At 42.7% G+C, this 24,021-nt stretch overlaps 1 protein-coding gene across 1 annotated transcript in view; it reads left to right on the top strand.

The window, feature by feature from the left end:
* Nucleotides 1-1,633: 1,633 nt before the first annotated feature.
* The window catches only part of RAVER2 (ribonucleoprotein, PTB binding 2), a 28,196-nt gene continuing 5,808 nt past the window's right edge, over nucleotides 1,634-24,021 (top strand). Inside the window, exons 1-9 of the mRNA XM_027694506.1 lie at nucleotides 1,634-1,789; nucleotides 11,323-11,389; nucleotides 12,402-12,871; nucleotides 16,351-16,542; nucleotides 17,511-17,637; nucleotides 18,592-18,674; nucleotides 21,860-21,964; nucleotides 22,238-22,349; nucleotides 23,442-23,665. Of these exons, the coding sequence (XP_027550307.1) occupies nucleotides 1,634-1,789; nucleotides 11,323-11,389; nucleotides 12,402-12,871; nucleotides 16,351-16,542; nucleotides 17,511-17,637; nucleotides 18,592-18,674; nucleotides 21,860-21,964; nucleotides 22,238-22,349; nucleotides 23,442-23,665 (1,536 nt within the window). The remainder of the gene's footprint in view (nucleotides 1,790-11,322; nucleotides 11,390-12,401; nucleotides 12,872-16,350; nucleotides 16,543-17,510; nucleotides 17,638-18,591; nucleotides 18,675-21,859; nucleotides 21,965-22,237; nucleotides 22,350-23,441; nucleotides 23,666-24,021) is intronic.

Raw genomic sequence — 24,021 nt, forward strand, 5'->3', positions numbered from 1 at the left:
ACAACGTTAAGAGCTAAATTTACTGTGTTTTAAATGACAAACGAGTAACTGTGCTAAAGGAGAAATGGATTTTCCAACAGAACAACCTATTTTATTTTTTAAAGGGAGTGCTGACTAACATACTGAAATGTTTCTACAGACATAGATGGGAAAACTTATTTTATAGTGATTCCCAGAAATATTGCCCTTTTCTTGGGACATTGGGCTCCTTTTCATCACAGGTCACAGCCCTGTGCCTGCCCAGCCAGCAGGACGTGGGGCTGCGCCACAGGAGGGAGACTTGGGCCACCAGGTGTTGGTTTACTCATTTTGATGGATTTTAATTAGTTTGGTACATTTCTGATGAAGAATAAAATTAGGACATGATCATCTTGGGCAACTGTGCCTCCTGACCTCTGATGGAGCACTTGGGTTCATTTGGGATTAGAAGTTGGACTAGATCTCAGAGGTCTTCTCCAACCTAACTGATTTTGTAGGATCTGCTCAATTTTGTTGTAAATCCATATTTCAGTCCTTCAGGTGGATCAGTACCTAAGGAAGGTGTCAGTGATGGGGATTTGGGGAACAGTTCCTGCTGGGTGAGGTGACCCAGGTCAAGCCTCAGTGAAGGAGAGGGACAGTGCCCTGGTCTTGGCCTCCATCAGGATTGATCTTAGGGCAATTCCCCTCATAACAGAGCCCCAAAATTCCTCCAGAGCACTCGAGTTGCTCCCTAAAATCCATCTGAATATGTGTTACTGTGGTGGTGGAATGAAGAGAAGGTCCAGGTGGACAACCAGCTGCCCCTGAGCCAGCAGTGTGTCCTGGGGGCCAAGGAGGGCAACAGAATACTGGAGCGCATTAGGAAGAGCATTGCCAGCAGGTCAGGGAGGGGATCCTGCCCTCTGCTCAGCGCTGTGAGGCACATCTGGAGTGCTGTGTCCAGTTCTGGGCTCCTCAGGACAGCGGGGATGTGGAGCTCCTGGAGCAGATCCGGTGGAGGCTACGGAGATGAAGGGACTGGAGCATGTCTGTGACAAGGAAAGGCTGAGGGAGCTGGGGCTGTTCAGCTTCGAGAGGTGACACTGAGAGGGGACCTCATTAATGTGTATAAATATCTAAAGGGAGGTGTCAGAAGATGGACCAGGCTCTGTTCAGTGGAGCCCAGCAACAGGACAAGAGGCAGGAACTTGATGCCCAGGAAGTTCCACCTGGACATGAGGAAGAACTTCTTTGCTGTGCAGTGACTGAGCACCGAACAAACAGTCCAGAGAGGGTGTGGAGTCTCCCTCAGTGGAGATATTCCAGAACCCTCTGGACACAGTCCTGTGCCATGTGCTCTGGGATGACCCTGCTGGAGCAGGGAGGTGGGACCAGACGACTCACTGTGGTCACTTTCAACCTGACGCATCCTGTGATTCTGTGAAATTCCCGTTTATCCGCATACACCCCCGGTAACTCCGTTACAGGCAGCGCCAAGCTCGCCTGGAGCCTCCCCCCGCTGCCCCGCGTCCCTCCCTCCTCAGGGGGCCCCGCGGCCCCGGCGGGGGTCGGGCCGGCCCTGCTGGGGTGGGCGGCGGGGGCTTCCTCAGGCTCCCCGGGCGGGGCAGGGCGAGGGCGGCTCCGGCCCCGCGCTCCCCCCGCTCGCTGCAAGATGGCGGCGGGAGCCGAGCGCGGCGCGGGGTTGCCCGCGGAGCCGCCGCCGCTGTGCCCCGAGGAGGTGGCGAGGCGGCTGGAGAGCACCCGCCGCGAGCTCAGCAACCGCCGCAAGATCCTGCTGAGGAACCTGCCGGCCGAGAGCAGCAGCCAGGTACGGCCGGGCTCCCCGCAGCCGGCGCGGCGCGGGGGAGGGAGCCGCGGGGCTGCCGCTGCTCCCCGCGGGGCTCGTGGGCTGCGGGTCGCGCCAGCGCTTCCCGGCGCTGGCTGTGCCGGGGCTTTGTTACCGCCCGTGCCTGCGGGGAGCGGCTCCGGCTCGGGATCCGCCGCCAAAACCGGGGGGGGACGCCGGGCTGGCCGGGCGCGACCCGCCGGGGAGAGCCGGGTGCGCGCCCCGGGGCGTAAGGGAGCGACCCCGCGGGGCTCGGGGCTCGGCGTGGGGCGAGCCGGGTAACGGAGCACCTGCGGCCGCCAGGTAGGGCACTGCAGCACGGCCGCTCGCTGTGCGAAAGCGATGCTGAAAACCTTCAAGTCTGGCGCTTTTTTTTCTTTTCTTTCCTTTTTGCTTTTTTTTTCTTCTATTGTGAGGTGAGCCATGTGTAGTCAGGGAAAGCGGTTTTCCGCAGTCTGCTGGTGGTTTAGGAAAATTCCGCTCGAATTACTGCTATCCGTAGGAGAAGATCGCTGAACTCTTCAACCGAGTGCTGTGAGTCAGATGTTGAGGTGATTTAGCTTCACAGTCACTTTACCAGTTCCAAATACACAACTTGATGCACAAGTATATAAAAAAAAAAGTAAGTGCAGCTTTTGTTCTGTCTGCTCCTCGTGTCTCTCCCTGCTCTCTAAAGCACAGGTGGTTTTCCTACCTGCGGGTAAGAGCAGCACGTGCAGACTATCGGTTTCTCCATAACTCCGGGAGAAAGGGACTATTCATCTGGGAGAGAATCTTTCAGCAGTCGGTGTAATCCAACCCACAGTACCCAGCTTGCAGTTACTGATGTTTAGTTCTCTGGCTGTGCTGTAGTGTGGTGGTAGGCGGTGAGAGCTTTAGGTTATGACAGTTTTGTTAGGATGTTTTAGGCACCTCTATTTATAGCAACCTAATGACCTGATCAATAGCAAACTCACAACGTGGAGAACCCTGATAATCTTCATCGTCTCTGCAAGAAGCCATTGCGTGTGATGGTGTTGACAGAGAGGACTTACTGATGTGTCACCAGATGCTTGCTGTGGATATTCAGGGCAGGATCACTCTGTGACACTCCAGAAGTTCTGTTACTTGCTCCCATTGCACACAGAAGGTACTTCATGGGTTGGTTAAAGGCACATCTCACCTGTATGAAAGTCGCTGAGGTTGGCATTGCTTGGTCAGACAGAGAAATACCAACATTAAGATCAAATTTGCGAGCCACATGGTTTTCTGGAAGTTTCCCATTTTGTTTTGGTGACTTAAAAGCAGCACTTAGATGTCTTTTTCTACAAATGTAAGGTTCTAATGTTGCCTTGTAGAACACAACCACCATGTAGAGATCCTGAAAAACAGTTTAAAAGATGTCATTTTAATTTTTAACATTGTTGAGCGACTGGTGTTGGCACATAAAGGCAGAAGAGTTGTGCTGTAGCGAGAAAGTTTCTGTCCTGGAGCAGTTTTGGGAATGAGAGGTATGTTTGTGGTCAGGCACGTTAAGTCTACCTGTGTATTTGGCTGTCATGCATTTCCAAAAATTATCATGAAATTTAACACTTGTTGCAAATTAACACCCTTGGTAAACACTGTTTTGTCTTCTGTTTTCTTCTGGAAATGATTGGTGAGCCAAGTGAAATCAGTGAAACTATTTCTGACCTGGCCAGTTTATTCACCGTCAGGAGGGAGATGAACATCGTTGAAATGCAGCCAAGTCTCCCAGAATAGGTTTTCATAAATGTAACTATTCATCTCTAATCCTTGGGGTGTTGGCTTTGCTGCCATTCGTTGTTGTTATGTGAAAAGTAAGGCCAAGATTTACTAGAATAGTTTTCAAGTGAGAAATTACTGTTCTGCTGATAGAGATTGGTGGAGATACTCAGTTTTGTAAGAAAAACCCCATCTTTTTATCATATAAAATTGTATAACAAATAAACTCCTCTGCCAGTTGTAGCTACATATTAACTTTATTTATTACTGTACTTGCAATCTTCAATTACCTTTGGAGTTCTACCCGTGTTAAACTGAATTAAAAAAAATCTTAAGGCCATGGAAGAAATGTACCTTAGCAGTGAAGTTTCTGACCCAGAAACAGGGTTCCACAGGTTTGTAATCTTAGAAACCAAAGAGAGCGATCTCGAAGTGTCAGAAGGGTTCAGTGCTTTAGGTGCAGGTGACTATTGTTAAGGGACAGAGGTTGCCTGTGTTTGAGTCTTGGCAAGTGGGATTTCTCCCTAAATGCATTTGGCAACATGTATGTTCCTAAGAAAATCCTGAGGAAGGACAGCCTGAAGAAAGCGCTTTGCAGTCTGTCACACTACTAAGTCAGTCAGTGTTCCCTTAGGAGCTGTTTTCATTGAGTGTCAGTATGGAACAAATCCAAAGGGAGAACAAATTAAGTCTAACTATGTCAAGAGCGTTCTTCATTGGGCTTTATAGCTCAACCTGCATATATGTACTTGCAGGATTAGTGTTTGTTGAGGCATTTCTCTCACTGCAACCCTGGAAAGGTTCTTTTGTGACAGATCTGTGGTAGACATTTTTACATCTTCACTGTTATTGAAGGCAAAGTCTCCATTTGCTGTTTAGTTGGCAAGTCAATCAATTTTGTACTGAGCTATTATAGTGAAGTCTTCAGATTTGCCGGTTATTTCCCCAGACTCATCCTCATGAGATTCTCCACCACCGTACCTGAACTGTGTGGTGTGATAATGATCTGAGAATGCTCATAGGCTGGTGCTGACCTCCTTAAATCTTGAGATGAAGCCCTGTTGGTGTCTGTAGCAGTGACTACTGTCTTAAAACCAGAGTTCAGTACTGAGTGTGGAGTAGGCTGTGTGGAGGGTTGCAACAGGCTTTCCTGTTTCTCCATGGAGCTTCAAGAACGTGGCTCTGCATTCCAGCCTTCACGCTCTGGAGCAATGATCCTCTCCTCCCACAGCCTTTGCACAACACACTCCTCCAATTTGCAGTTCTTCTGGCAAGGGTGGGGAAGTGTCTTGTGCTCTCACCAGTCGTTGTTTTATGGCTTCATTAGGGCAGGGCAGTGATATGTGATGTTTTACAGTTAGACAGACATTGTCCTGTTGGTGTCAGTCTTTTTGAAAAATATCAGATAGTGGGTCTGTTCTTGTTAGCATTAATATCCTCTGATGTGGTGTTGTGGTAAGGCTGATGTTTGTATCAGGAATCTTTGCCAAGAGACTTAAAAGTAAGCATGGTTGTAGTAGTTCCTTTTATTCTGATCAGCGCTTGGCAATGAATCAGCAAGCTCTTGATTGGGAGTCTCTTGGATTGCCTTGTTGTGTGAGCATCTCCCTGAGCCATCATCTCTGATCAATCAGCTAATCCATTCCAATAGCAAAGCAGTCACATATGATGTTGAAAGTGCAGAAATTGCAAACAGAAGGTCCTTGGAACTATCACAAAACTGCTCTGAGTGCTCTGGAGGTAGAAGGACTGCTCTGGGCAGAGGGAGGGAAGGAAATAATACCTTCTTCTCTCCTTTACTGGTATAGAGATGCCAAGAACCTCAGGATGACCAGTCAGTGAAGTTGTACCTCACTGAACTGGAAGTTTCATTTTGCTGGAGTTTGTAGGGCTGTGGTGGTTTTACCAGCTCGTTCACTCCCCCACTGCCCTGATGGGGAGGAGAATGGGGCCAAAGTAAAGCTCATGAGTCAAGAACAGTTCAATTATTGAAGTAAAATAAAACATAATATTTATAAAATTAATCTAAGACTAATAATCAGCTTCTGTTTCTTTTGGGGTTTTTTTTTGTAATTACCTCAGTGGGTTAGAAGAATTGTTTTTGGTTTTCCCCAAGTCTTTTTTTTTCAGTGTTAGTGGTTCCTTATTTGTGGCTGATGAACTTCATAGGAGCAGTGGCTCATCCCTGCAGTGCAATCAGCAGGGTGGTACCTTGGCATACCATCCTATCCCATGGACTTCCTGTTAGGAAAACTAGACCTGGGGATATCTATTTTGCTCATCATTACTGAGATTAATATTAAAATCACCAGTGTTCTCTGCTAAGGGCTGTTTCCTTTTTGCTTCCCCTCTTTGCAGCTGAGGAGCCAGTAAAAGATGCACTTGCTCCCAACCTTTTTTTTTCTGTGCTTGATTATCCCTAAATGCCACTGTGTTACATTTGTTCTTTAAGCTGAGGCTAGAAAATAAATCTTATTGGGGGGATGCTCTACTTTAATGTAGGACATGAAGCAAAATAGGGTTAATTATTTTAATACCCTATGGTTCTCCTTGGGCATGACGGAATCTACAGAATGAGGGAATATTGAGGTGTTGATAAGAAACTGGTGCAGTCCACCTGGGATAGGGATTTTTTTTGCATTTTGGAACCTGATGTACCCATCCAGTGCTTTCATGGGTGTCTGTTCCTGATCAAAAGACAAATCACCACTTAGAATGACGCTATATCTGCTGGGGCTTTTGGTTTTTTTCCCCGCTTTCTCCCTGGATTAACCATGGTTTTTCCTTGTTCTGTTTTGATGGAAAGCCTTTAATGAAGCGTGATGATTTGAGGAAGTGCTGTCTCCCAACCTGTTGTAAGCCAGACCCTTGAGTAGAAGGAGCCTTTGTGTTTTCATTACTCCTCCATCACACTGACTGAACATGAAAGGCACACTTGGTGCAGAGTGAGCAGCTCTCCTGCCTTAGGATGTACATACTTTTTGATTTTCTTGCTTGCTTTGCTTTGCTTTGAGCCCTTGCTCTCTCATGTTACCTCTTTCATTATCTTTTTCCTTTTTCATTTAGCTCAGTATACCCAGGATGATGGAATTAATTTCCAGTCCCATAGTGTTCCTCTTACCAACACTAATATGTCTCTGGAAGATCAGAGAAATAAGTTTTTCATTCCACGTCCATCATAAGTTTATTGAGAAACTGTTGATCTTCTGTCCTAATGTTCTCTTATATTACTTTACTGAAGATCTTTGAGGGTTATGATCTTACGAAAGTCAAATCAATTCTCAAACAAAAAGTTTTGCCTTAAAGGCAGTTTATGACCTGGAATTCCAGGCTTGAGTTTATTTCAGGTTTCATATTTTGGGACTGCAAAAATGGAGGGGGAATGTGCTGAGGTGGAGCTGGGTGCCTGAGCAGGTTGACATCTGCAGTACGTCTTAGGCTTGATCCTACAGCCATTGCTCCTCTGAGAACTTCAACAGTGAAAAACATCTGATGAATTGTGAAGGAAGAAAGTATACTGTATGGTTTGGTGAGCCCAGTCTATGAAATGTTTCTTTTTAGGAGCAAGAGAGGGTTTATCCAGCAGTTGATGCCCAGGTGAAATTTTGAGACCTTCTTCTGCGGTCAAGAGATGGTTAAAACTACACTTTATATCTGTCCTTCTGCCTTGTTATTAACCCTCTTGGTGCTGTGTGCTCCACTTCTTGTCTCCAACAGAGTCTCTGAGTTTTCCCCGCAGTAACAGATTATTATTTTAAACTGTGTTGATGCTTTCATGCTTGCTAGCTATTTTTTTATTTTTATATCTGCAGTAAAATCCATGTGTCATGTCCTGGACTCAAGATTTTCTGGTCTAAAATTTGAATTAAATGAACACCCCATTATATAATTTGCAAATGTAAAGCTTTTTTTTTTTTTTCTGAGAACTTCTCCTTTCCTGCCCTGCCTGCACAGATGAAAACAAAGTCTTTTTCAGTTCTGAGATGATTTAAAACTTCTTGGTTGGCCAAATAGCTACTTAAAACTTAATTGATTCCCATTTCAAGAATATGCGTGTGAAGTTTAGGCCTTTAGCTACTCAGTGAGAGCCAAGTTATAGACCAGGCTTGTCCAGTGTTTATATTGGAAACTTCCCTAAAGTTCACTGCACAAATCTGGCCAGGCACCCTTAGAATTGTTAAATATTTTGTTGCCAGAATAACACAATTATTACGTTTAGTATTCCGTCTAGTTTTACATCTAGAGAGAGAAAAATGCTTGGCTTTAGGGTGCTGTAGGCTTTATATAATGGTTTATTGTTCCAGGTGAGGACTGAGAATTTCTGGAATATTTTCCTCTTGCACTGTGAGATCCTGGGTAGGAAAAGCTGGTTTTATTAGAAATAATACACTGAGCTTTGCTAATTTGATAAATAGGGCACATGTGCCTGTGAATGACTCCCTTTCTCATTTGTGTTTAAAACAATGCAGGTCCTAAAGCACAAAGATCCTCTCTAAGGAAGGAATTCTTTCCATTTCAGAAATGAAAGTTTCAAATTGATAGTATGTGGTGAAAACTCAGGTTGCCAGGTTTTCTGTCCAAGACAAGACAGGACAGGCCAAGAACTGAAATGTTTCAGGATCACATTTACAGTAGTAAATAATTGATTTTTTTAAAGTATATTCATCTTGTATTTGCTAGTCATTTCTCTTAAACTCCCTTTGATATATTTGGCTTTGCTTTTTCTGCTAATTTTAATGTATGAACTGAATATTTTCTAGTTAGGATTTTAATTTTTACTGATGATAAGATTATCTGCTTTGAAGAACTGTAAAGTTTTAAGGGGCTGTATAGTAGTTAAGCATTATTGGTTATATTTCTGTTCCAAGATCACAGAATCCCAGACTGGTTTGGGTTGGGAGAGACTTTAAAGCCCATATCATTCCACCCCCTGCCATGGGCAGGGACACCTTCCACTATCCCAGGTTGCTCCAAACCCTGTCCAACCTGGCCTTATTTGTTGTAGAAACTCCACGGGATCTGTGACTGCACTGTATCTGCCAGATAGCTTAACATTTTTACTGTCAAATTATTATATATTATATATATATTTTGTATAAAAATATATGTCCAGTGTATGACACCCAGGGCAGCTGGGCCTTCAGCTCATCGTGGGCTTCAGCCCAACGTGTTGGTAGATGTTGCTGTTTTGATTAGACTTAATAAGATGCAGTTAAATCAGTGTTATTGTGGCAGTTATCAGTCAGTTTTTGTAGATTAGTAGATTCATCCGTTTATTAAAGAGGAAAAAATCCTTTAGGAGAAGTTGTTTTGCAAACAGGAGGTTCAGATGTGGATGCTGCGAGCATGGACAAGGTGGTGGCACTGGGGATGGCGGCCACGGCTCACTTGTGGTACCACCACTGGTATCACTCCTGCTTTCCTAAACCTCAGGAGTTAAGGCAAGGCAAGTGCTCCCCATTGTTTCCTGGGGGTGCGGAGCTGGGATCCCCGGAGCAGAAGGCAGGAGCTGCTGGGAGGTTGGGAATGGGGAACTGTGGCTGTTTGTTTGTGCTGTTCTCAGGGAAACAGCCCTGTGCTTACATTCCTTGCAAGTTAATAGGGTCGCACCAGAGAGTACACCTGACTTGGATGACCCTTTTCTCCTCCCAGAGTAAACATTCCCTCCTAGCCCAAGTTTGGATCAGAGGGATCAGCTGTGTGGAGTACTGAACCTGGATTGGAGCAGGGTGAAGTGTTCCTGTTCCTTTCCCTGACAGTACTCTGAGCTGTGGGGAACAGGACCTGAGAACCTCTACCAGACCTGAGTGTTGGGAGATGTTGGAGGTTTAAGTTTACAGAAGTGCCTGAGTTCAAAAGCCAGCTCAGTAAGTAGAAGGACCTCAGACTAATGCAGATATTTACATCTGTTTAATTTAAGGAGTACACATTTGCCTAAGAGCTGGCAATGATGTGTTTTACTTCTGTAAATTGTCACAAACGGTGTTTATGTGAAAAATGCTTTCACTGAAGCACTGCACAAACCCAGTTCCACAGGTGAAGGTCTGAGCCCTGCCAAGGGCCCAGGAAAGCACAAGAACAAGCACCTTCCTGGGAGAGCCCTTTGCACAAACCTGGCAGTGTTTGCAACTACCTGTGGAAAATACTGTTCAAATCTTTACTGAAATATGTTTGCTTAAATTAGGTTTTCATTTTAAATCTTCCTTATGTTCTCATCATTTTTTACATGAAACCTCATAGTTATCCCCAAAGAAATGTTCAATACAGACTTTTCTTCCTCTCAAAGTTTCAAACAGTAACTGGGAAATCATGTGGAATCATCTGATTCACAGATGACTTTCAAAACAGTGTTCAGAGCTGTTTGAAATACTATTTCCTGCTACCTAATCATCATAAAAAACTATCAGTGTTACTCTTGTAAAATAATACAGGAAATGCAAAAGGCAAATATGTTCCTCTTTTTCTAAGTAGGACAGAAATAACTTTTTTTGAGTCTTCAGTGCCACAGTACAGCTGAGCTGCACAAAACAGCGCAGAAAGTGTCTTCTTAGTTTCTCATGACCGAGAGTGAACCATCTAATTCTCTTTAGGGAGATGTCCACAGTCAAATCCCCTACCTGGCTTGAATCTTTGGCATATTTTGCTTTTCAGAAACCACATCTTTATCACACCTGATTAGAGGAGGTCTGGTAGCTGTAGAAGTGCTGCCATATTTTATTAATGTAGTATTTGACAGCTGTTAAGTAGTGAAACCAGAGATAGGTGCTCGCTTGACTAAAAGGTGTGCACCTGATACCCGTCACAGAGAACCCAATTAACCTTTAGGCTCCATATATTGAATTACCAACCTGGCTGCTGGAAATTGGCTGCAAATAAACTTTCAGACAAAGCTGGTTTTGCTTGCTCAAATAGTCTTTTGCTATTGTGTGTGTAATTTATCAAACTAAATATATATATAAATATGTAAATATATATCTCCAGGTTACTCCTCATGGTTTGTCCTTAGGGGTAAAGAATGTTCATCTCTGCTTTCTCACCACTAAACTGACAATCATTTGCGGGTTTTGTGGGGCACGTACACCTTGGTTTTGTTGGGAATAGCCGTAGCAAGCTGGTACACACCTCTTACACTTGCTTTACCCATCCCTCCCACTCCTCTCTCCCCATTAGATAGTGGGAGCAAATAACACTCTTGGGATCGATTCTCCATTGAGCATCTGCACAGTAACTGATAGAGGATACTTTCCAGGGGGTATTCTGGGCACAATTATCTGCTGGGTGAAAGAATATCTATTATTGAAAGAGTGAAAATCTGTTGAAGTGAACTTGAGCAGTCACAGGAAACTAAAGCAACTGTTGGATTTTGGGCCAGTGTTGCCAACCCTCAGTAAACTGTGTGATGTGATGCTGCCGGTATTTCTTGTCTGTGTGGTATTTTAGCTATGCCAGTTGTACTTCAGAGAAACTGAGGGGGTTTTGCTATTTAATGAACTGTGATGTTATTTGTCTTTAGCAAAAAACAGTTGATAGGACGCCCTTTTGTGTTTATGTGACCTCACAGAGTGAAAAGTAAATTAATCAAATTCAGTAAGCCAGTTTTTTATGGGAGATAAAAACATTGCTGCAGTAGTATAACCAGCTCTTCTAGAAACAAATATTTGATAGTGTTTCTATGGTGAGATTTTCTGTTTGTTGGGAAAGTTTTTGGTTTTGTTTGAAATTGGGATGAATTTATACACTTGTTTGGTCTGGTGACTTGTTTACCTGATGCCACTTGTACTTTTCTCTTGCAGGAAATCCACGACTTGTTTAAAGATTATGAAATCAAGTATTGTTATGTGGACAGAAATAAAAGGACAGGTAAGAACTTAAAAACTTCCAGTGATAGATGCTTAAATTCTGTGAGGAACATCATCTGCAGTGTATGAAGTCATCAACTTCTCTGCTGTCAATCACTTGGACTCTTTGTCCCTCAGGGCCTCTGTTGGTGGCTCAGTTTGTCACCTTTCACTGAAGGCTGTGGGAAGTTGGAAATTTAGTGATGTTGGCCAGAAGTGATTTGGTTCACTATGGTCTCCCTTAGTGAGCATCTCTTTGGGACAAAACTAACGCCAGCTGTCTGAATTCCCTTGGAAAACTGATCCTGAGGCTTCTCTTAGGAAAACTATGTGTGCCTGAGGGGAGAACGTACCCAGATGCTTTTGCAATTTGCTCGTGTCAGAAAACACTTTTTCCCTGTGAGGATCACCAGGTTGCCCAGAGAGGTGGTGGAGTCTCCATCCTTTGAGATACCAAGAACCTATCTGGACATGGTCTTTTGGTGGGTGATCCTCTTTGAGGAAGGGGTTGGACAAGATGACCTCAGGAGGTCCCTGCCAACCTCATCCAGTCTGTGATTGTGTGAAGTGTTTTATGGGCTGAAAACCCAAAAAGGATCTAGTAACCCCAGAGTGAGAACTGGAGGATGTTGTCAGCAAAGATATTCAGTAGTATCTGTAATGTGCTGACTTCAGTAGAATATTTAATAGTAGAATATTTAATTTAGTAAATAATAGCAAATAATAATCTAATAGTAGAATAGTAAATAATAGACTAATAGTAGAACATTTAATTTAGTTCCCCAAATATAAAATTTTGTTGGGTTACATGTAGTGGCGTTTGTGTTTCTGTAGCCACTTTTTGAGTTAATTGCTCGTGATGTTCAGTTGATAATTCCAGCCTTTAGACAGATATGCTGTAATATATATTTATCTGTTGCATCTTTGGGGTAAATCTCAAACTCTTATTCCTTTTGGGGCTTTTGGGGGGAGGGAAAGGTGTAGTAAGTGCCTCTGAAGCTATGGGAGGTATAACCTGTGTTGGTCTCTTGCAGCATTCGTTACTCTGTTGAATGGAGAGCAGGCTCAGAGCGCCATTCGGAAATTCCACCAGTATTCCCTGCGTGGAAAAGAGATATCTGTGCAGCTCCAACCCACGGATGCCTTGCTGTGCATCACTAATTTGCCCATTTCATTCACCTTGGAAGAGTTTGAAGAACTTGTACGTGCCTATGGCAACGTGGAGAGGTGTTTCTTGGTGTACAGTGAGGTCACTGGCCATTCCAAGGGATATGGCTTTGTGGAATACATGAAGAAGGACTCTGCTGCAAAGGCCAGGCTGGAACTTCTGGGGAAGCAGTTAGAGGAGAGCACTCTGTTTGCACAGTGGATGGATGTGAACCAGCTGACCACAAACCTTATTCACTCCAAGTGCCTTTGTGTAGATAAATTACAAAAAGACTGTGCTGACTCAAAAGAACTGATCCAAGCATTCTCCCTGAAGTACAAACCTGTGTTCTGCCAGGTGTGTTGGGTTTCTATCTTATGCAAAATCAAGGTTTCACTATTGCTGTCTTTGACTTTTGTTTTTCATAGAACTAGTGAATAGTTGTGCATCTGCAATGTGAGATGTGATACAAATGCTTTACTGGTATGGGTTTGCAGTGATGCATATTTGGGAATTCTGCAGGACACCACTCCCATGAAGTGCCAGTAAAATGTTAGACATTCCCTCCTCCTGTAATTTATTGAAAATAATTTTAATTTTGAGAGCTTTAAAAGTGATGGGTTTATTGCTTTTTAAAGCCAGTGTGTATGAAATAGTTTACCTGATGAAATATATATGTATATATGGCTTTAATGAATATATTAAGAAACCTCCACAGATATTTAACCTGTGTTTTCCCTAACTGAGGAGGATGCAGACTTGGCACCTCATAGTGCTAGGCTTGCCAGGGATGGAAATGGTACATCTGTAGGAAAGTTTGCAGGTACAGAAGAGGTAGATCCTTACAGGCCTTTGTAGTGTAAATATTTCCTTCTTATCCTCATGGCATGTCAGATACGAGACCACAAATAAACGTTGTGGTGCAGACAGAGTACCAGAAATAGGCAGTGGAAAGAAAGCTTTCCTTGTAGTCACACAGTTGTGATTTCCATTACTGGGTTGCTTTTGTTGTTTTTTTTCCTTAAGTCTCTCGGAAGGCTGCTCAGGGATTGGGAGGCTGCTCAGGAATTAAGGGATAAGAACCCAGAGATTCCCAGTCTGAGAACAGAAGGACCATCAGGCTGTCTGGCCTGACCACCTGCAGGCCACCACATCCTCCTTAGTGCCTTTTCAAGCCCCAGTAATTTGTAGTTGGCCAGAGTAAATCCTTAGACTTGCTTGATCCAAATATACCAGATCAATAAATTGGAGGTAACTCTTTCCAGAAACTACCCATCCTGTGCTGTGTGGAACTCATGTCTCTTTTCTCAGTTGGATGTATCTGGCTTCAGCTTCACCTCACTGATAACTAAATTGAGGAGCTTTTACTCCCTGTTATTTTCTTCCTGTAAGAAGGTATTAAATGCTGCAATCAAGTCTCTTGCTCAATCTTTGTTTAATTAGCTAAACAGATTGATCTCTTTAAGTCTTTTACTTGAGGGCTTTTTTTCCAGCTGTCAGATAATCTGTTATCAGCTCCTCCAACAAATTTCCAACATCCTTTTAAAAATTCTGAACTTCAGAGAATATCAAGCTTCTCTGATAAAGGTGGGTTTCACTAACAGGATTCTGCTGTGCAGTTAGAGACACTTAAAAATTGATTTTTACCTTCATAGTAATACTTGGGTCACACCTGGAGTAGGTGAGGAGAGTCAGTTTGTGTCTGCATCAGTAAATGGCACTAAATACATATTTGTGTAAAATCAGGAGGGAGGAGGTAGGTAAACAATAGTTCAAATTTGATAGATGCAAAAGGGAAGAGGGTGGATGAATTCTCATCACCACAGTGCTAATTAATTATGAGTGAGGTGACCCAGAAATTAAGGACAAAGAAAGGAGGAGGAGGAGGAAGACTCAAGAAAGTGTAGAAAAAGCAAGGAAGGGGATGTAACATGAAGGGTAGAGATATAAGGGGAAAATTAGGAGAGGACAGAGCAGCAGAAACCTTGGTGGGGAGGGAATTTCAATAGAAAATGACTGGGAGAAGTGTTTTTATCTGGAAAACTCTTTAGCATACCTCTTGTGCTGCTTTCATGGCTTAGTTCTGCTGGTAACTCTGATCAGTATTTTATCATGTAAATACAATCTTTTACCTGAAATATTTAGCTGACCTCACAAAATAAACTCTGGCTTATTTAATTTTATTTAATCTTATTCATTTTATTTCATAAACTCTGGTTTATTTCATCTTATTCCACAGTTACCATTTATTTCTAAATCAGTTTGATTTTTCCTCTATTGACAATAGAAATATTCAGTCAGGAAGAACTGAAACCAGACACACGTGGATATTAGGGAAAATGGCTTTTCCTAAGACTTACAGGAAAGTGTTTTGTCCTTTGCTTCAACAAAATGGACCAGAAAACCTTTCAGGAAGGTCTCCACTGTTATCTGATAGAGGCAGAGGGTTTTTTCTTCAGTCCTGTTTGCTTGGGAAGTTTAAAAATTCCTGAATTCTTTGCAAGAATATTGGTAGCTGCAGTTCCACATGTTAAGGGAGTTTTTAACTGTGTTTCAGTTTCACTGAAAGTAAAATATGTGTGTTCCGTAGCTTCAAACCTGTCTTTTCACAAGTACCTCAGGTCTTTACCAGTGCACCTAAACTGATATCAAAGTAAAATACAAATATAAAATATAGACACATGCAAATATATTTAGCATAAACACATCTGTGTGTGTATTTATATATCAATATGTGTGTTCTCCAGAGCTCTGGCTTTAACAGTGCCAATAAACATCTGACCACCCTCTTTTTCTTCAAAAGGTTTGAAATTTAATTTTCAACTCTTAGTGTAAGTTTGTAGGGCTTCATAACTGGGAACAGGTTGTTTTCATCCAGTGAAATCTAGAGGAGATTTCTTCTCTTCCCCATCAGAGCTGGTATCAGGGTATCATTTCTATTTATTTTGGGACTGGAGATTTTGACCTAAGCTTCATCCCTCCCTTGTCACCCTCTTTTTTTGTTGGATTTGAATCTGCTCATTCTGCTATAAAACTCTACAAACAAAGGCCAGAGCACTGTGTGACACGTAAGCCTGTTTCCAGTCTGCTTGATTGATCAGTCTGGCATCTTCTCTTGGCATTAGACACAACCACAGACTTCATATTCTCCTAAAAGGCACCAGATACTGGTGGAATTTGCATTGTTGCATGTTTCAACAGCTGCCCTGGAGCCTGATGAATGACATTTTGATTATTGCAGGCTTCAGAACTGAAGAATAATGAGTTTATAATTCTTACCCTGCAAAATAAAAATTGGTGCAGCATCCAGCTGTATTTACAGTTTGCTTCTGATTCCTCCTTTTTTCTCTATGTATGTGTTAAATACATTTTGTAGCTGAGGTTCTCCATGAGATCACAGAATCAGCTAGGTTGGAAAAGACCCCTGAGATCATCAAGTCCAACCTTTGACCTGACACCACCTTGTCAACTAGACCATGGCACTGAGTGCCACATCCAGTCTCTTCTTAAACACCTCCCTGGGCAGCCCCTTCCAACGACTGATCACTCTCTCTGTAAAGAATTTCTTCCTAATGTCTAACCTAAATCTCCCCTGGCACAGCTTAAGACTGTGCCATTTAGATTGGAGTGGAGGTGGGAATTGAAGTAGATAAGTATGAATGCCAAATGTCCTATGAAAACATGGAATTCAACTTACAAGTAACACTTTTGAGACAGAAACATCCTGGTTTGGGTGGGCATTGATCTCGGTATCAGCTGGGAAAGGTTTTGGAAGAGGTAAGTGGGAATGCTGCAGGGCAGTCCCTGGAATTGGCCATTTTGCTCTGTTGTTGCAGTTTGCCCAGGATGAGGACGGTGGCACCGGGGACTTTGCCGTGGTCGAGTACGAGAGCGCGGAGCAGGCGGAGAAGGTCCGGGAGCTCACGGATGGAATGACCCTCAAAGGGAGGAGAGTCCAGGTGTCCTACTGTGCCCCCGGAGCGCCGGGAAGGAGCACCTTGGCAGCACTTATAGCAGCACAGAGGATGGTGAGATACCTGCACACCTCTCCTCAGGATGGGTTGGACACCAGATTTGGGACACAGGGATTCAGCTGCTTTGCTTTAGGAAAAGGAGCCAAGCTTTCAGAAGCGTCAACATTTTGAGTTGCTTGGAGCAACCTGGTCTAGTGGAAGGTGTCCCTGCCCATGGCAAAGGAGTAAAATGAGATGATCTTTAAGGTCTCTCCCAACCCAAATCATTCCCTGATTCCATAATTCCGTATAGTCAGTCCAGTTCAGGCTCTTTCCAGGGCAAAGCATGGACACATAGTGCCAGGAAGAAGGACAAAATATGGCCATAAGATATCACAAAGTTACACTTACATATCTCTGGGATTTTAGTAAATTTAATTTTCTGTGAGAGGAATCATTCCAGTTCAAAACAAAACTAACTGTAAGTGCAGTCGTTTGACAAGCTAAAACTTGGTTTAAAACAGAGAGGAAGAATTTGTCAGTTTTAAGATAAATTTCAAGGTAGGAGAAGAAATAGTTTAATTTCATGCTCAGTATAAAAGAAAGCTTTTTACACCCACATGTCTTATCAAATTATTTCCTAGAGAATTGGCTGTGATAAGTGTTACATGGAGGTGTCTTAAATGTAGAGGCAGAACAGTTTCATCACTTCAGCCAGGTCTAAAGCACGTCTTTATAAGGAGATGAGTAGTCTGCTATAAGTGAGTATATGATGTTCATGCCAACAGTGCCTCTCTTACTCTCCTTTGTTGATAACTCCATCTCAGTTTAAGGAAAAAAAAATGTACCTCGGGAGAAATAATATGCTTGAAGTTCTCTTGAAATAGTTTGTTAGGTGTTTCATTGGAAGGAAAAAGAGCAGGAAATTGTTTTTTTCTGTGTCAAATGAAATGTGTACATTGACATCACACAAGTTTGAGGGATTTACATGTATTCTTTGTTTTCTCCTGCTTCTAACATTTTTGTCTCTCTCTTCATTGGAGATGAGGAACAATAGGAAAGGCTTGCTCCCAGAGCCAAATCCAGTGCAGATCATGAAGAGTTTTAATAATCCAGCAATGTTGCAGATGCTGCTGCAGCCCCAATTGCGTGGCCACGCTGTTAAACCTGGTGAGTTGTTTTAAAAGAGAATTCAAAAAAGAAACCCTGTCCTTAGTGGTACAAGGCTTTCAGCAGAAAAGTAGAAATTCTGTTTAAAACCTGTGCAGACACTGTTTCAGTGTGAGTAGACAGTTTCACATTTTATGAAAGCAAAAGCAAGAGGTGGTTTGCTACGCCCTTGTGTTTGGGTAGAATTTAGTGTTACCTACAAATATCTTTGTATTAAATCTGTGACCTCTGAATGTCTATAGCAGAAATGGGTTGAGAAAGGAATATCCTTTGCAAGACTTTGGTGAGTTGAAATCTGATTCTAGATTGAATTTTGCAGCCTGAGTCTTTCTACCGTTATTCCTAATGTAAATCTTTATTCACCTGGATGCTGCCATAGCTGTGCAGAGCATTTCATAACAGCATTAGCCAAAAACATTTGTGTCTTCTCATTAGAGGGGTGTGAATAAACACATAATACTCAATATAATTGCATTTCAAATGGAGAAAATATTAGAAACAGGAACCAGGTAATTAGGAGAGTTAAGTGGGGGTCAGCTAAGAGTGTGTGACACAATCTACTGACAGAAGATACACAGAAAGGGTGTGTGAAGTGACCACTTTAGTGAAGGAACACTTCAGCTAATGCTGAATTTCAGAGCACTTCAGATAATGCTGTGGCCCTGCAACGAGCTCAGGCCTTGCTGCATCTTCCAGGGAAACTCAGCTCTGGAGGAGCACCTGGAGAGCACCTTTGAGCTCTCAAATGCTGGGAATTGCAGATCAAAGCTGGGGATATTGAAAAGTTTCATAACCTTTTCCAGCCTAAATGAGTCTGTGATTCTATTATAGTGACCTTTGGTACACAGGAAAATTTCATGGAAACCAAATTTAAAATTACAGAACAACTCTTACAAAGATTTTTCTTGCCTAACTTGTAAAATACTGCAATTTTTTTGTGTGTTTGTGAAACAGTTCTTGGAGCATCTGCAGCTTTACCTCACCTTATAAATTCAGCAGTTGGCCCCCCTTTTTTGCAGCTGAACAAAGTTCATCAGGTATGTGACAAAAGAACTTTCATAAAAATTGGTATTTGGGAAGATCTTAGCATGAAAAATCCTCTGCAAGTTGTAAGAACTTACACCTAAACTCAGGTGTTCTCATCAAAGCTCTAAGGAAAGCTCTGTGTTTTGAGATGGGCGTGTAAGAGCAGGCTGTGCTTACTATCCACAAGTGAGTTATTTAGTCCTAACTGAGCTTCTGATTTATTAACACCTGCAAAGGAAGAGAAAATTTGTCATTAGTGACAAAAACTCCTTATTAAATTTGATCTCGAGGAGCTTGGCACATCCCTTTCTCTTGCAACTGCTCATACATCCTTCCTGTAGAGACTTGATTGTTTTATCTTATTCAAACCAACAAGTTTATCTTCATTTTAAAGCTTGCAGGGACCAGAATGTGCTACATATGCCATAAAAATAGTGAATTGCAGACGTTGCTTCCTAGTCATAACCCTCCCCAAGGTTATAAGCTGTCTCAGAGTGCCTGGAATTCCAGATGGACACCAGAATTTCTGAAAGGTGCTGTGAAGGATATTTGGGATGAGTTTGCCCTGGAAATTGGAGATGGGAATATGCACCCATACCAGAACTCCTCCTTGCTGGGTGCACTTGGCCTTGAGCTGAGGTTCTGTCAGGGATTTCTCCAGCTCTACCAGGAGCCAAAATTCAAATTTAATATTCATGGCAGGGATTTTCATAAATATCTACGAGGAGCTGGAGTCAGTTGCTTTGACTTACTATTTCTGATGTTTCAGAAGTTCACATTTAAAAACTAGAATCCCCTCAAACATTAGTTATTTCTGCTGTTTTTTTGGCAAACACAGACTTACAGATCTTAAAAAGACCAAACTAAAATGCAGAGATATTCCTTATATTAAGTATATTTAGCTTTTCTACTTTTTCTGCTAAGAGCTGGTAGGTGAGTATATTACTTTTGAATAAATGCTACTTAATTTTGTTCCATCAACTGAGCTGCTTTTGTGCATATTAAAAATACATAATTATTTCGGGGGTTTTTTATTAAAATGACATTTTCAGTTGGTGTGTTTAGTTACTGCTGCTCTCTCTTCAGCCTTGGAGAGTCTGTGCTTCCTTGGAAGGCAATGTGAGTGTTTGCTGCTCACAGCTGGAGACAGGCCTGTTTTACACAGTTAACAGTGGGATTGATGATGATCCAGTGGTTTTTGGCTCTGGAGTTGTGCAGCCAAACAACTCAGTATTTTCTCTGTACAGAGGCTTACAAGTCTAATTCTCATCCCGGGAGCTTCCTGTCATTTAATCAGCTCCAAACCTGCTCTGGTAGCCTGAGTTTTATTGTCAGTGGTTTGATTATCCCACTTTCTTCTATTAGGCACATTTTTCTGGTTTTAGGTGGACTTATTTTGGACTATTCTCTAAAGCCAGAGAACCAGGTCACTGCTTTTATTGTCTTTAAATGTTGTCACAAACTAGAGGAACAGGCACCTTTCCAGTCACACTGATTCAACTTCCTGCATGTCTTGGGTTTGTATTTTGTATTTGAGGTTTTGTAAAGAAGAAACAGTAATTTAGGATGATTATGCCAAAACATTTAAAAAATAATTAATAAAAATGATTCAGCAGAGGGGATTTGAAGGTTATTCATCCAGTAATCTTTTGACTCAAGGTAGCCTTTCAACTTATTTATTTGTCTTAGTTTTAAATTATCATGTGCCAAAATAATACATTTTAAGGTTTCTCAATGGTGTTTTCCTCAGTCATCCAGCAGTTTTTAAATCTTTGTTAACCCAGAGACTTTCCTTTGAGGATTCTGACCAAACTGATTTTTCCACTCTTGTGTTTCTCAAAGTTTTACAATTGGACTGATACATTTTCTTTGTTATGTAGCCAAGTTTAGAAGGAACAGTCACTGGCATTGGAGACAATAAGCAGCCCTGGATAATTCCTACTGGAATTCACTAAGACAATTAAAATAGCAGCTGCATAACTAATCTAGATATGGCACATCTTTTTTTTAAAAGGCACATTTCTGAGTCCAGACAACCATATTAAGGGCTTTTCCCAAGGGTTTTAACTCTTCCATACAGAGACACAACCTAGGATTGAAAATACTGGTGAGGTGTTATGCAGGAGCTGCCTTCTTTTGGGGTTCCACCTTCATTCCCTGGTTTTGGTGATCTTTCCTGTGTAGGAGACTTAATAAAAAATGAGGGAAGCTGTGCTTATCCTGGTTTGACACAGTCAGTGCCCCATAAATCTATTTTTGCACCACTGTACAAAAATGTTTGTAGAACAACCTATATTTTACCTGGGAAATCATGCTCAGGAGCTGCTGCCAGAAGGACAGTTTCAATAAAAAGCATACATCATTTTGTCTTTTCAGGTTTATTTTAAGCCACTGTGCTGGTCAGGGCACATAATACTGAATATACCAGTAGCGGAGTCTGAACGTGATGCCACAAAATTATTAATTAAGTGGGTCAGTTCTGGTGAGAAACTGACCCAGAATATTTTGAATTAAAAATATTGGTATTTTATGGAGTTGCCAATCTGTAAGCCCTGTGATTTGCAAGCTTTCTAATGGCTTTGGAGCAGGATTTCATGTAGAGAGTTGTCAGTAAAAAAGGGAAGGGGAGAAACATATCTGGATATTCCTCTTTGGAGGTAAAGATACTGTGAAGCAGGGGATGAAAGTCACTCCCAGTCCCAGCAGAGGCCTGTGAAGGTGGAGGTTGTGGATTAGAATTGCAGTGCAGGGCACAAAGCAAATGTTATGAGACAATGCAGCCCTTTTTCACAGAGCTCACAACTCCCTGAGCTCCTCCAGGCTCATCTTACTGGCACTGGAGGTAACTCCAGTCCATCCAGTCTGGCTGTGGGGGCTTCAGACACACTGAGCCTTCCCTGTTGGCTTTCCCAGGGGCCGCAGTGGGGTCTGGGCTGTGTTTGGAGGTACTTTGAGCCTTTGGAAGCCATCCAGTGGTTGTGAGGTGAAAAAAAGGGCTGGGTGGTCGAGAGCTTAAACCAACTTGAAATAACTTTCTATGAGTGAAGCAAAACTAGTTCTGTGGAGGGAATTGTTATTTTCCTTTGCTGTATTAACTGAAAACTTAAATTTCTTCAAGCGGTGCCATCTGAAAATGTTCCAAGAGTGTTCTGTTCTCCATGACTGTCATCTAACACTTGTTTTAATCATTTCTCAGAGCTCAATTTTGGGGAGCACATCCAATCTGCTGCTGCAGAGCCCTGCCCACCTGCCACTGCCCCAGCAGCAGCTCCTGAAGATGGAAAACATCCAGGCTAACAGTGTAAGGTCATCACTGGAACTTTGGCTCTCTTTGGACAGTCTTAGAACTGCTGAAACAAATAATTTTTTCATTGAGTGTCCCTGCCCATGAGAGGTGGTTGGAACTTGATTATCCTTAAGGTCCCTTCCAACCCAACTCCTTCTTTGTGTCTGTGATCCAATATAATTGAACAGTTTAGTGTAGCTGAAAAGATTAACTTAATGTGAAAGTTATAAGAAATAGCTGTGGACAGATTATTTTATCATTTACATAGTTTTTTATTCTTCCTTATAGAAACCAGGTTTGCTGGGAGAACCTCCAACAATGCTCCTCCAGACAGTGCTGGGAATAGGGATGATGCCAGCAGTGAGCTCAGGAATGGGAACCCGAGGAGAAGCTCTGAAGTGTAAATGGCATTTTGTTTCATACCAAATCAGTGGAAATGCTCAGCTTGAAATGATGCATCTGACTGGCTCCCTCTGTACCAAAAGCAATGGAGTTTTAACATTCAGTCTGTGACAGATGTCAGTTTTAAATGCAAATTTCTGTGCCAGTGATGCCCTTTATTTTCATGAGGAAAGCCCAGTTGTGATACTGAGGGTGTTCAGACTGGAGAAGAGGAGGCTTCAGGGAGACTTAGAGCCCCTTCCAGTGCCTAAAGGGGCTCCAAGAGAGCTGGAGAGGGATGTTAGGCAAGGGTCTGGAGGGACAGGACGAGGGGGAATGGCTTCTCACTGTCAGAGGGCAGGGTTAGATGGGATGATGGGATAATGGGAAGAAATTCTTCCCTTTGAAGGTGGTGAGGCCCAACACAGGTTGCCCACAGAAGCTGTGGCTGCCCCATCCCTGGAAGTGTCCAAGGCCAGGTTGGATGGGGCTTGGAGGAACCTGGGCTAGTGGAAGGTGTCCCTGCCCATGGCAGGAGGTGGAATGAGATGAGCTTTAATGTCTCTTCCAACCCAAACTATTCCAGGATGCCATGATCTCTTGTTTCCTCCACTGAGCCCTGTATTGTGCAATCCTAGATGTTCTCTGAGTAATGGTCATAACCAGGAGCAAGGAAGAGGTTGCAAGGCGGGGAGGAGGCCTCTTCTGAATATCTAGGTTTTAATTTTGGAGAATACTTTCCAGCTCTTTAGTTAAAAGAATTTTTACTAGTGCCAATTGAGGTGGGGTTTCCCCCTCTATTCCAATAGAGGATCCTCTAGGATGTTGTTCCCAGTTTTTTTGAAAGTGAAAGGAAACACAAATTATCATAGTGAATGTTTAGAAAAGCTGTTTATTGTGTTAAATAGAGTTGTTTTCTTCTGGGATGGTAAAAGAATAAAAACTACCCTCACAATCCATGTCCTGGGACAGCTGGGAAATAGATCTGTAGCTGGTCTTCCCATCACTCAGTAAAACCCCCAAACAAAACGTGCTGATAAATCTCGTGTAACAGCAAAGTTTCTCCATTTATGGTTGGCTGCAGCATCTAATCTGCCTCCAATTCCAGCAGCAGCAGCAGGGATGGGCATGCTGCCATTCTTCCCGAATCAGCACATTGTTGGACAAGCCATCCCAGGGCAAAATAATGCTCCAGACAAACCCTCTCTGGGCGAAGCCGTTGTGTCGGGATCACAGCCTTATCCTCAGACCTTGACAACCCTTCCTGCTGGAGCTCTGAGGGCTGGACACACCAAACAACAGAACCAGCTCAAAAGCACTGACACAAATCTGGGGGTAAGGAAGATTGAACACAAATATTTTCTTTCTTTCTTGCATATGGATTTTCTCTTTATTGTAAGAGTTAATGGCAACTTAGTGCAATTCTTCACCAGATCACAGGATCATCCATGAGACATCTTAAGGTCATTTCAGTAATGAAGAATAGGGAGAGAACAATGATGTTCTTTGGTGGTCTAAGTGACTTAATAAAGGAATCTTCACAATGCTGGAGGGTTTTTTTCCATGGGTTTGCCTCATAGTATTTGATGATGAAATTTATCTCGAGGGCAGTGTCTCTTTTAAAGGCTGAAAACTGAACTCGTGGTTGAATTTCATGGCTAATCAGGAGCAATTCTTGTGTGTGTGTGTGT

Source organism: Neopelma chrysocephalum, unplaced genomic scaffold (genome assembly GCF_003984885.1).
Source record: "Neopelma chrysocephalum unplaced genomic scaffold, ASM398488v2 Primary Assembly neopelma1_97, whole genome shotgun sequence".
Taxonomy (NCBI): Eukaryota; Metazoa; Chordata; class Aves; order Passeriformes; family Pipridae; genus Neopelma; species Neopelma chrysocephalum.